The sequence below is a fragment of the Hakea prostrata genome, chromosome 7, assembly GCF_041222555.1.
Source record: "Hakea prostrata isolate BN-2017 chromosome 7, UWA_Hpros_2, whole genome shotgun sequence".
NCBI lineage: Eukaryota > Viridiplantae > Streptophyta > Magnoliopsida > Proteales > Proteaceae > Hakea > Hakea prostrata.
The window spans coordinates 41,751,020-41,765,308 of NC_142606.1; the positions used below are offsets into that span (position 1 = coordinate 41,751,020).

Consider the following 14,289-nt stretch of genomic DNA (forward strand, 5'->3'; position numbering starts at 1 on the left):
CCTATTGGAAAAAAGCAAACACTAAATCGAAAAAACCCTAAACCTGAAATTGGTTGTCACAGCCAACATTCTCTTTCTCCCCTAATTTCAGAAAATGATGCTAAAGACGATCAGGGTTTTGAATTCTTCCTTTTCTCTACAATGAACTCACGCAATGATGATGGTTTTGAGTTCTTCTAGCCAGAAATTGGTTCATCACATCCAACATTCTTTCTACCCCCATTTACAAGCAACAATGCAAAGACGATGAGGGTGACCACGACCAGCTACCAGAGCCTTCCTCAATGTTGAATAAAACTGACCAAATAGTCTTTCCACCATTGCTGGTTCATCCTGTTGCCTAAAGCGGAGCAGCACCTTCCTAAGGTGGCTTCTCTTTTATAAAACTGAGCCACATCTTCGGCAATAACAACTCCCATTTGGTCTCTGCAACAAAAGAGGAAATGGTTCCTCTTAATCTTTATTAATGTTGAGGGAAAGAAAAAAGAAAGAGAAGAGCAATAGCCAGAATTTTTTTGATCTATTAGGCACCCATTTTAACACATCAAAGTCACTTTCTTCCCAAGCTGTACCGGTGTTTTCCCCTTCAGATTTGGAACATCATCTTCAATCGTAAAATTAAAAGCGAAGAGCAACCAAAATCCCCTCTTTGCGGGCGAAGGGGAAGACATCACATGGAATACGAATTCAGGTGAATCGGTGAACCCAGGAAATTTGGTTTTTTTTTTTTTTTTTTTGTATTTAAAAAAATTAAGTGAGGCTTTTGTAAAATAATAATAAAAAAAAAAAGACTATATTTTCCTTCACCCATGGACAAAATGGTTATTTAAATTTCAAAGTTAACAAAAAAATAACAATGGATAACTTCAAATTTCTCAAAAGGGTAATTTTCATATGGACCCCCTGAGGTTTGGTCCATGTCATTTTTGGTCTAGAAAAATAGACACTATGCATCTGCCTCCCCTAAGGTATTCAACAACATCAATTAAGGACAATTTTTTATTTTTATGACCAAAATACCCTCACATCTCTGCCTTTTTTTCCTCTTCAACTCCGGCTACAATTGACCGGGGCGAAGTGAAAAGCAGAGGTAAGCGTTGATCGTCAGTTGTTTGATTGCTGTTTTCTCATGAACCAAACCCAACAGCATCTGCAACTGCTTCTCTCTCATGTCCTTCGTCGCCGCCATGCCTTTTTAATTCTTCAACTCCGACGACAGTGAATCCGATTTGCAACACCTTTTTTTCCTCTTCATCCGTTTTTGCTCTTTCAGTAACACTCCTCAACTTTTTAGTTCACCTCGTCAACACCTGAGAGGAGAGCATTGGGGGCGATAGCTATAACAATTTACACAGGCGACTTTCAAGTGTCCGTCAATCTCGACGTTTCGTACTTCGCAACTGTAAAGATCGAGGTTTCTCCTCTTCCGTTTCAATTGCCCATTAAGCTTTCTTTCCCAATTCCCAGTTGGCTTGTTTAAAATTTGGATCCCCAGTTATTTATAAGTGCAGGGAGAAGTAGAGATTGAAGCTAAGGTGGTCGCACACAGAGGAAATCTCTCGTTGACCAAAGTAGAATTTAGGAAAAAGAAGAATGCATAGGTGATTGCTTTGGGTAAGCTTTGGGTTTCTGAAGTTAACGCCATTCCAGGTTTTCGAACGAGGCTCTGATTTGGGGGTTGACCTGAAAATCACAAATCACTGTAGCATCTTCTGTGATATGTTACCTCTGTCCACACTAATTTTCATGTTTGGGGTTGAGGTTGGACTTGGGATTGAGAATTAATTTGGGTTTGAAATGTGGATTGGGGTTGAGTTTGCTAGCCCATGGAAGAGAGCGAAACTGAGAGCAAAGATTGAAAGGGGTGTTGCAGGTGGTGAGGGAGAGTTGAAACTTGAGATGATTGATGAAAATTGGGTGGTGGTACTGTTGCTGCTGATGCAGGTTGCAGTTGCTGTTGGGTTTGGTTCATGAGGAAACAACAATCAAACAACTAGACGATCAACGCTTACCTCTGCTTTTCACTTCGCCCAGTCAATTGTAGCCGGAGTTGAAGAGGAAAAAAAAGGGGCAAAGATGTGAGGGTATGAGGGTATTTTGGTCATAAAAATCACAAATTGTCCTTAATTGATCTTATTGAATACCTCAGGGGAGGTAGATGCAAAGTGTCTATTTTTTTGGACTAAAAATGACATGAACCAAACCTCAGGGGTCCAGATGAAAATTACCCTTCTCAAAATGACTAGTGTAGGCTGGATGCAATTTTTGCCACTTAAGTGGACAAACAAGAGTTTTGGCCCAATTTAAGTGGGCAGCATGAAAAAAAAGAAACTCTTAATTGAATGGTTTGTGATTGAAAAATTCTTCATATATCATGCCACATATAAAGTCTTTTACCTCCAACCGAATGCCAAAATTAGAAGCCAATCAGGTCCAAGAAAAGCATTTTAGCGACAAGTGTGCTAAAATAAACTTCCATTGAACATATTCTCTGAAATTATGTGACTAATCTAGACCACAATTTCTTATCGCCATATCCTCATTCGCATTTTGAGGAACTATTCTTGAATGACTTAATTTTTATTCCAAGGGGCCATCCATTCATTATTGCTTTTTCTGTAGAGAGAGAGAGAGAGAGAGAGAGAGAGAGAGAGAGAGAGAGAGAGAGAGAGAGAGAGAGAGAGAGAGAGAGAGAGGGCTATTGTTGGATTTGTCTAATAACCAATTATTTTTAGTGGCGGTTGTAAATGAGCTTCTTCCTGTTCACGGCATCTCATCCTATGTTAAGTACCACTTGAAAGGATAGGGCCTTATGAGATCCTTTTCAAAGATTAAACATTTAATTAAATACTTGACTTTTCATTGAATGACTCAGGCTAGTTAGAAGAAGATAGAAATGATTTCCTCGACAATAATCATGGTGGTGACATCAACTTTGTCCATGCTCAAATTTCTAACTTGAATTTGAAATTCGTGCAATAGGGACTAGTTGCCCTATTGATTTTTTTTTCTTGATTTTTTATATCAAGTTTAATAGCAGGTTGGTAGTTTTATTGCTTCATATAATTTCCATATGTTAGATTACTCAAATTTAATGACATGTTAGATTTTGAAATTTTTTTTTTTTGTTGTGCTTTTAACTTGAAATATTATTGATGTCAGATTTAACAAAGACAATAGCTCAGAGGTTCCATTGTTTCTTCACAAATGATTTAGATTTAACAACTGAAAAGACCATGGAAATTTGTGTTTACGTTGTGCATCTTGTTGATATATTATTATATCAAAACTAACACATGAACAACAATATTACCTTGGAATTTTTTTTTTTAATAATGGTTTGGATTTTAAAAGTTTTATTGTTTGATTGGGCATCTCATTTACAATTAGCTGAGATTTTTTTATGTCAAATTTGTTAGGCCCAAGGACTGAAATGGCTTGACTCATTAGGATTCAAAGATAAGAAATTTTGGCCCTAAGTCAGGGTCATTGGCAGAAATAGACTTAATACAAACATTATAAGCTGGGATTGAATTTTAAAAAACTCCACCCAGCCCGGTCCTGCAGCAACCTCAAGTTTATATAACAAAATATTAAATGATCAAATGCCTTTAGGCTCTTTTTGGTATCAATTATCATTATCTATTATGCCTATTTAAAATAAATAAGTTCAAGAATTTATTATTGGTCAAAAATTATAAATGGTTTGGTAAATTTTATCGAAAATAAATTATGAAATGAAAAATAAGTTTGGTGTCAAAATAAAAAATTGTTAGTAAATAATAGTAAGCAAGTGATAAAAGAGGGAAAAAGTATGGTTTTCATAAAAAAATGAGTATTGACTATTTTACCCTCATCTTAGTCATAAAATTTTAAGTGAACTTGTGCATAAATGAAGAAAATGAAATTTTCACCGTAATTCATAATAGATAAAAAGTTCATTATGGATTTTGAAAGTTTTTCTATTATTTTAAATAAAAATAGAACTGACAATAAATGCCAAACAGCTTAAAATAATGAAAAAACCTCATAATAGAGAATGAGAATTGATACGAAAAAGAGTCTTAGTCCCTTATTATCAATTGGAATGCAAATTACTCTCCATTGATGGGCCCACTCAAAAGTAAAACAATTTATCTATAAAGCCCACAAGTTAAGCCAAACCCAAGAATCAGCATATGGATCAATGTTCAAAACTATAAGTCTATAACTAATTAAGTTAGTGGATATTAGAAGGCCTAAGTGGAGTTAATGAAAAATATATATCGATTTAAACAAAACACATTAGAAGCCTTAACTTAAGAAAATAAAGGCCCATAAATTAATTTAAAGAGCTAAGAATATGGGCTCAAACCCTGAAACTCTTTTTTGGGTCTTGCGTAAAGGTATTACGCACCCTTGTATTCCAAGATAGAAGATGATTTTCTCTCAATTGTCAATCCATGTTAAGTTTGGCTGCAATCTGGTTTTAGAATGAGATTAAAAGGTATATCATGCTATCATACTATTTATTATATGAAAGCATGAACTTGTCTTTCGTGGCAAATCATACTCTAAATTTTACATTAAATTATTCTACATGATTAAATCCCATCACTTCATGGCTAGATCTCTCACTTGCATTTCAAGTTGGTTCAAAAAACAGAGCATAGGTGCTAAACAACAAATTCTTCCATACAATTGTCATCCCATATACTTTTGGCCTGTACACGGGTTAAATGATCAAAACTGTGCTAAAGGGAAAACAATTCTATGATCTTCACCCAACTGAATGCAAAACAATGATGATGATACTGTAAGGCTCAAAGCAACACTAACTATCAATCAAATATTAGTTCATCATTTTAGGCCTGAAGCTATCTTAGTCAACACCGTTATTAGGCAGTCCACATGAATATGCCTTCCATGATATACCACAGATCCAAATTATAACTATTTTATGACACTCTTTGACACTTGATACGGGAAAAATCAAAATCTTCCACGAAATAAAATCAAACATCCAAAAATTATTTCTAAGCACATGATCAAATCCATTGATTCAATGATCATGAAATATAAATCTATTCTCATTTTCAAGATTCTTTCTTTTTGAAATGTTTCAAATGTAACTATGTAATCGACTAGTTTTTTAAACAGCTCTATTGACAATTGTTTTTGCAGAGCAGGGAGAGACAACATCTCAGATACTGACTTATCGAGAACTCTGATTTCATGGATGGACACTGAATGGACCTTCCATTATTCCAAAACCATTTGGTTAGTTCACAATTCACACCACTTAATTAGTATCAGGCAAGCCACTGCTTTTGGGATGTATAATGCGTGGATTTTTCATCTGTGAGTCCTTTCAGATTGCATCTAAATTAAAACACAGTAGAATAATCCACCACATGATCTGGCATTTATATGGTCCTGATTGTTTTCTTCAGCACCTCATCCTTGGAATTGTATAATCAGTGATTTCCTCCTCTTTCATTCGATTCAAATGAAGGCATACACCTTAATAAGAGCCAATTCAATATGCTGCCAGCTTGATGATTATTAATTTGTCCAGATAAAGCTTCCTATGAAGAGAACATGCTGAAGCTTGCTAAATGGTTTCTGGGATGGTTGGTTATGAATGCATGGTTTTGATTTTGCACACGCTTCTGTTTCTTGATGCTACTAGTAGTTCCAGTAAATTGAGTAATCTGGATATATGTGGTAACAGAATTAGCAGTCTAGCTAATACCCTATGGATATGACAGAAGACTTTTGTATGATTAAACCTTTCTGACTAACTTGTTCACTGGCTGGAATTGCCATTACCCAATCACTCCTGCAACATGATGACATTAGAGCTTCACTCTTAACATGATACAAGAGTGCCACTTATCAGTTTCGGGGCTCTCCCCGAACATGCAGTCGACTTCCTGTCTCGCTGAAATCACCACTTTCTTTTCAATTTACTTTCCAATCTGCAAGGGAAGCAAGGTTGATGTCTTGGATTTGTCTAACGATCGAACAATTGAATGGCAACATTTGAACGTGCCTCAGGAAATCTTGGGGACCCGTTCTTCCTAATTTCAACGAGGGATGCAATCCCAAAACTACGAATTCATAAACGAGCTCTGACCATATCGGATGGGTTTTTTTTCTTGTTGTTGTTTGGGTGCAAGACAATATCAGATAGTCATCATATTTTGAAAAGATCATGATCGTTATATACGCTAATAAGAACTTTAGATTCCTTTCAAAATGTGAGCCGTATAGATCAACAACAGCAAACATAAAAGTCATTTCCAACAGGGCTGAATTGAAATGGATTTGCGTGTTGATGGCCAGAAATTACATGATTTTCTCATCGAAAGGTATAAGTTTTAAGGCTCCAAAAACATGAAACAGTAGGAAGTATGGGCACTCAGGATCATCAAATATCTCCTAGTTCTATTCCAATTTGACATGCGTTTCCCACCCATGTCAATCTATGAAAAAGCTCCGTGTTCCTACGAGCAAAATTTTGTTGAAACTAGGGGTTTTGCAACCCAGTGGAACTATCAAAATCTCAAAATTTTGCCAAAATTTTAAAATTTTTTATTCAGATTTTAGACATTTTTTTATAGAAAGGGTGAAGATTGCTGCGAAACTTTGGAGTTGGCTGAAATGTCATTGTGATTTTGGAAATTCCCCCCACATTTTAGTGAAACTTACAACTTTTCGATTTTGCTTATGATTTTGTTTCACTATGTCAGAACACAGAAATTTTGGCAAGTTTCTGCAAAATTTGGCGAAATCTTACCATGGTGTGTTCTAGCATTTTAATATAAGAGATGAATCAATAATGGAAGGTAATTTGAGAAAATACATTTTGATATGGTACTCCTATAATCTCTTGACAATTAAAATATGCATTATACTTATTACATATAGGATTGGGCTGCTTCACTTTTGGCTTGAGGCTCAATCTTAACTCAGCCTAGCTTCAACTCTAACACATGTTAATTTTCAACCCTAATCCCTCAAACCTAGTCCCCATTTGAGCTCAAGGCAGGCTAAGGTGGATTTGGCCGTTCACACCAAATTTGTAGGCCTTGTTTGTGAAATTTTAAAAGCAACCGCAAGCGCACGGTATCGTGTAGCTAACGGGTCGATCGCAGGGAGATATGCCACTTAAAATTGAACTTCTTAATAGTAATGCGAGAGTGGAATGATTCAATTTTTTTGTTAACTAATTAACTAAACTAAACGATCATAATCTATATGTCTAATGCAATCGAATTGAAACGAAAAATAAATTAAACACAATCAATGCATAAATAAAAGACAGGAAAAAAAATGCGAACAATAACAAAGTAATTAACAAAGAAATAAACAAAGCAATAAAAGGAAAAGGAAATAGCTAAAATGCAGATGCAACACCACTCGTCACCAAAAGCAGAGGCACGACTGTAGGCTTGCTCCGGTTATGTGGTCCGAGATAATGAATGAATAGGCAAAAAGTAAATAACAGAAAGTAAATAACAAAGCAATAACAAAGTAATAAAAAGAAAAGGAAATAGCTAAAATGCAGATGCAACACCACCTGTCACCAGAAGCAGAGGCACGAATATAGGCTTGCTCCGGTTATGTGGTCCGAGATGATGAATGAATAGGCACAAAGTAAATAACAAAGCAATAAACAAAGCAATTAAAGGAAAATGAAGCCTTAACCAAAGAGAGGCACGACTGTAGGCATCTCTGATCAAGGATCCAGGGGAAGGGAGAACAATAAATAATGCTGAAAGTAAATCCTAAATTAAGAATATGGAGGGGTAGATAGAAGCGGGAATGGAGGGAGGAGAGAAGATTAATAAAGAAAGTTACTTACTTGCGAATTGAACAAACGATTCGAATCTCAACCAACCCTAACAACCAGATCTAGATCTAGAATGATCTAAATCTGCAATTGCTAGACCCAGAGAAAAACGAATCTAAAAAAATTGAAACTTGAACTTGAAGCTTGAACTTGAATTGCATTATATAAAAAGATTAAACTTAAACATTGAATCTAGAAATTTAAATCTCACTAATGCAAGCAAAGAAAACTAGAGAAAACCTTAATGAACTAAAGAGAGAAGAAAGAATGCTTCTACTAAGCTCTAGAACATGTTCTCCTTGGATGGAATATGATCTCCTTTTATAGAGTTTACATGAGATATGAAGCACGGCTGAATTTGAATAAAACTCAGGGTTTCTATCTGACTCAGCCAATTAGGGTTTTGACGTAGTAATCACGCCAACTTAGAGAGATCAGATGCATAATTCCACCGTTGGATTTGAGGTTTAAGTAGTTGTGAAGCTCTCCTCCAAAAATCAGCACGATCGGACATCGGATGACCGTTCGATAAAGGGTTTGATCGAAACTGGACAGAGGCATTCAAAAACGGGATTTTTCCTCTTTTTCTCTCTGAATATAATTCTTTTTCCTCTTTTTCTTTCTTTAATTAAATCCAAGATAGGAAATAAGATATTGAGGTATGCAAGGACTCTTTTCCATTTGGACTCTCTCAATAATATCTCTGTAGATATGATTTAAAATCTCAGCCGTAGATCAGATTTGCCTTCTTTATCTCTTCAATATTTCGGAGTTGGCCCATAATCACACATCTCTAGCCTATCATGCCAGGCCCATTTTTGCATTTGAGAATTTGAATGGATTTCTTGACGTGTAAAATAGCATGATTCAAGCCCAAAACTCCAAATATTTGCTTAAATCTTGAAAAGTCCTAAAATCTGCAAAAACAACATAAAACCCAAGGTTACTCCACTCTAAGTGTATAAAATGCATGCTTTATGCCCTAAGATTTCACACATAAATGTGCTGATCAGGCCTATCCAATACATTACCACCATATTATCATAAATTTAACCATGACTAGTTCTATCTCATCCGTCTTACTCCTCCACAGGTTTAACCATCTTAATTTTTAGAGCAAATTGCACTGGGGTCTCTGTGCTTTTTAAACATAAAGTAGGGTGTCATGCTTTAAGACCTCCATTTTGATGTGCATGTGCAGTTTGCTCTAATATTTATTTTGATAATTCCCCATTCTTAGGGCCTGTTTGGTTAGTTGAATCTAGGGATTTGAAATCTCTAGATTCATGAATCATAGATTTATATCTATTTTGTTGTAAAACATCTCTGAATTCATAAAATTTAGGGATTTTACTTTTTTGCCTAAAAATGTGAATTAAGTCATTCTTGGGTATTGGGTGAAATTCATGGATTTCAACTAAGTATAAAATGGATTAAATTTATGGATTCACGCGGAGTAAGCTGATGGAACTCTACGAACTTGGGTAGATTTTAGGTTAACCAAACAATTAATTTTTTGAACTATGAAATCTACAGATTTAAAATTCATAGATATAAAATTTCATTTCATTTCAAATTCTTGGATTCACGTAACCAAATAGCTCCTAATGTTTTTATCTCTTTGTTTTCCTTGACATCCTTCACAAAAGTGTAAGGGACCAAAAACAAAGATTGCCAATGCAAGGTTGGTTTGGTGGTAAAGATCCATACTTTTCAGTGAAAAGGTCTTGGGTTTGACTCTTACGGACAACATTTCATTTTCAGTAGTAAAAAAAACCCGTTTCTCTGTGTATGGAAATTTGAAAACTCTAAACCAATAGGAGAGGCATCTTCCAAACTCTATAATGACTTTCTCATACCAAAAAGAAGTCTTAACGCGTTCGCTTTACCCAAAAAGGAGAAAATGCGTTTTCATGACTATCACTAAGGGTCATAAAGCGTTTGCCCAAATGACCCGCCACCCACTAAGAAATCTTAAAGCATTTGCTTAGATGACTCATCACTCACTAAGGAGTCTTAAAGCTATTTCTTTTGGTAGTCTTAAAGCTAAGTTGACATTTTATAATCGTCAAGATTTGACTCCTAGCCTCACCCCACACAGTTAAGGTGAAGGAAATAAAGCTAGCTAGCAGCAACTAGATGCACTAGTTTCTTTTCTTCTCTTTTTCACTCTCTTTCGTCCATTATTAGTTAGTCTTTTGTCTTATTTGCTCCAATTCATACATGCCTACAGGAACATTTTTTGGTTGATCCCAAACTGAACTGATATGGAATTAAGAGAGGCAGCTTAGAAAACTCAGCTGTAGAATTCACCTCAGATTCATTGGAGTTGGGACAATTTGGGTTGAATGATAATAGTGATTAAAAGAAATTTGAAAGCTCCAAATGACCGCAGCCCGGGGGGCTGTGCAGAGACAACTTCCAAACTTTATAAAGACTTATACAGCAGAGTAGATGGCATCTATTTGTAGAAAAAAAAAATCATGAAGTGATAAAACATTCCAAGTAGTCTTTACTCTGGAATGATCCGGCGGTCATTAATGTGTTCATACATTAATTGTTTTCTTAAGGAATCTTCTGGGGCTTTCACCCCCTAAAAATCCGCGAGGCACTCACCATCATGGGACCTCTTCGTGGAAAATACTTTATCATGCCCATAAATCACGTTTCTATTAGGATCCTTCTTAGAGATTGTCTCATGCATGGTTTTGTCTATAAATAAGCAGCAAGAAGAACTCCTTCATGCATCAGTCATCTAACATTTACAAAACTTATACCTTTTCTAGTTCCTTTGAAGAAATTTATAAGGCAAGCATGTGCTGGCAACTGCTTTTCTTACTAGTGCTGTTTCAGGCTTGTTTCCTTTCTTCTCCTTCTCCTTTTCCTTCTTCTTATTTATGTCTTCATGATGAGCACTCTGCTTTGTTGCAATTTAAGCAAAAGCACTACCATGTCTCTATAAACTATCCTACATCTCTCAACTCCTGGAAGCCAAATACTGATTGCTGCTTCTGGGAAGGCATCTCTTGCGATGGCACTACTGGTCATGTAGTTGGCCTTGTTCTCTCCAGTTTGTCGCTCCACGGTTCCATCAATTCCAATAGTACCCTCTTCAATCTCCTTCACCTTCAAATGCTCGACATCTCATGGAACAATTTTGATCACTTTGCACCATCAGGCTTTGAAAGACTCTCTGGATTATTGCATCTCAACCTCTCAGGTAACCTTTTTTCAGGAAGATTTCCATCAAAAATATCACTACTCATAGGATTGGTTTCTCTTGATCTTTCTGATAATGAATTTCAGGGCCAAATCCCATCTGAAATCTCAAACCTTACCAAGTTGGTTTCTCTTGATCTTTCTAACAATAACTTTGAAGGGCAGATCCCATCTGAAATCTCAAACCTAACTGAGTTGGTTTCTCTTGATCTTTCTTGGAATAGTTTTCAGGGCCAAATCCCATCTGAAATCTCAAATTTAAATAAGTTGGTTTCACTTGACCTCTCTCAAAGCAAGCGTTTATTTCAACTTGAAATTCCTAATTTGAGAGCATTCGTCCAAACCTTAACCATGTTAAGAGAACTTCATCTTGATGGGGTGAATTTGTCAGCTCAAATAAATAGGGATTGGTGGCATCACTTATCATCTGCACTCCCTAAACTTCACATGTTGTCACTGAGTGACTGTTCACTTACAGGACCCTTGAATGCATCGATCTCGAGCTTTCGCTCTTTGACAGAGCTATACCTTGACTTCAACGAGAATCTCGCTTCCACAATACCAAGTTCTTTGATGAATCTCACTTCTCTCACTGTCCTTAGCCTTCGCAGTTGTGGATTCTACGGAGCTTTCCCAAGCAGTGTTTTTCTTCAACCTAAGTTGAGTAGCATAGACTTATTTGATAATCCTCTGCTCTTGGTTCATTTGCCAGAATTCCCTCAAATGAACACCTCTCTTCACTCTTTGTCCATTGGCTTGACAAAATGCCAAGGGATGTTACCAAGTTCAATTGGGAACCTCTTGTTTTTGGAGGAATTATTTGTCGATGGTTGTAACTTATTTGGACCAGTCCCTCCTTTTATTTTTAATCTTACCCAACTTACAAAGTTGAGTCTTTCAGACAACAGTTTGAGTGGTCAAATTCCTGATTACTTTTTCAAGGGTAGGTTTCCCAATCTTATGTCACTATATTTGGGCAACAACTTACTCCAAGGGCACATCCATTCTTCATTGTTTTTTCTCCCGCCAATGTTGTCGTTGGACTTGTCCAATAACCAATTTGATGGAGTCATAAATGAGCCTCCTCCTATTCACAACATCTCCTCTTCTTACCTACTAGAACTTCTTCTGAGTGGCAACAATTTGAAAGGAGAAGACCTGATGAGATCAATTTCAAAGATCAAAGGTACAATATATGACCTTGACCTTTCACTCAATGACTTTAGCTACTTAGGAGAAGATAGAGATCTTTCCTATGATGGTCACCCCAACAATAGTCATAGTGTTGACATCAATTTTGTCAGTCCTCAGATTTCTCACTTGAGATTGGATTCTTGTAACATCAGTGAATTCCCAAGAAACTTCCTCAAGAATCAAAAGGAATTATATAGTTTGAGCCTTTCTAACAATAGAATTATAAAATTCCCAAATTTCCTTAAGGATATCAAGGAAGTGAATGCTTTGCATATTGGTGGTAATAGTCTTGGTGGTGAGATACCCAAATGGATATGGAAAAAGAATTTGAGAAATTTGAACCTTTCTAATAACGTGATCACAGGTCTGGAATTGCCATTACCTAATCACTCCTTCAACATGTTAGAAGTACTTGATCTTCATTCAAACATGATACAAGAATGTCAATCATCTACACCATGCTCTCCCCAAACATTTGATGAGTATGATACTGAGGTTGTTTCCCATATCTTAGGGAGTCTTACTTCCCTTCTCTCTAAAACCGCCTCTCTCTTTTCAATTTCAGACAACAAATTAACTGGAAAAATCCCTTCCTCAATCTGCAAAGTAAGAAATTTTGATATCTTGGATTTGTCCAAGAACAAATTGAACGGCAACATTCCAACATGCCTCGGCAAAAGCAATATGTGGGTGCTAAATTTGGAAGAAAACAAATTACAAGGACCCATTCCTGATTTATTCAAAGATGAGTGCAATCTGCATACCCTCAAACTCAGCAAAAACAATTTTCAAGGAGGAGTTCCAAGATCCCTAGGCAACTGCAAGTCACTGACCTTATTGGATATTTCAGACAACCAGTTGAATGGTACCTTTCCTCATTGGTTGGAAAATCTTGTTGAGTTGAAAGTTCTTGTTTTGAGGTCTAACAGATTTGCTAGTCCAATTGCTCAACCCGTTCAACCTCATTCTCATCCCTTCCCAAGCCTACATGTGGTTGATCTCTCTTTTAATAATTTTAGTGGATATTTACCATTGCAATACACTTGTCACTGGAAGGCTATGATGTCTGATGAGGATATGTCCTATTTGTCTTATTTTACAAGTAATTCTGGATACTATCGAGACACAGTTGTAATTATTGAGAAGGGAATATACTTGAAAGTGCAGAAAATTTTAACCACCTTCACCACCATTGATCTATCCAACAACTTCTTTGTAGGAAAGATTCCTGATGCATTGGGAAATTTAAAAGCATTGAAAGTGCTCAATTTGTCTGGAAATAGCCTAACAGGTCATATTCCATCTTCGATGGGAAAACTAAGGGGACTTGAGTCATTGGATCTTGCAAGAAACATACTCTCTGGAGAAATCCCGGTGCAATTAGCAAGTTTGACGTTCCTTGAAGTCTTGAATCTATCTTATAACGACTTAACAGGAATTATTCCACTAGGAAGTCAATTCAACACTTTTTCGAATGCTTCCTACAAAGGAAATGTAGGATTATGTGGTTTCCCTTTGACAAAGAAGTGCGGAGTTTTACCTCCCACATCAACAGTCCAAAAAGGAGATGATGATGATGAAACATGTTTTCTCGATTGGAGGTTTGCATTGGCAGGATATTGCTCCGGTGTTATAATTGGATTGGTTGTTGGACGAGAGTTACTTCAGAGAAAAAACAGATGTTCTCAGTTCATTGCTAGGGTTATGGTATCCAAGTTGAGAAAATGGTGAAGGAAAATCAAATGCCACAATAGAAGGAAATGAATCAATCACACCTTGGATAAATTAGATTCATTACTGCACCAAAAAAAAAAAAAAAAAAAAAAAAAAAAAAAATCCCGTTTGTGTTCTGTTAGGTTTTTATGTTTGAATACACTCATATTTGGTCTGAGTCAGACATTATTCCCCCTTTAAATGTATCTTTAATTTTTTGGAAAAAATTCTCTCTCCCCCATACTCTATATTCACTCTTGTTCCCCTCTCATATGTTTCACTTCTCATTCCCCAAGAAAAAAACTCTTACTTTGTCTTTTCCCATG

The 14,289-nt window shown here is 36.2% G+C and overlaps 1 protein-coding gene across 1 annotated transcript; it reads left to right on the forward strand.

Moving 5' to 3' along the window:
* Window positions 1-10,563: 10,563 nt before the first annotated feature.
* Window positions 10,564-13,989, forward strand: LOC149011202 (receptor-like protein 6). The gene has a single exon (XM_089162344.1). It carries the CDS (start codon window positions 10,580-10,582, stop codon window positions 13,979-13,981), a length of 3,402 nt encoding a protein of 1,133 aa, XP_089018470.1. The 5' UTR covers window positions 10,564-10,579; the 3' UTR covers window positions 13,982-13,989.
* Window positions 13,990-14,289: the final 300 nt, after the last annotated feature.

Coding starts and splice junctions, on each gene's coding strand:
- LOC149011202 (XM_089162344.1), top strand. CDS start 10,580: ATGCATCAGTCATCTAACATTTACAAAACTTATACCTTTTCTAGTTCC.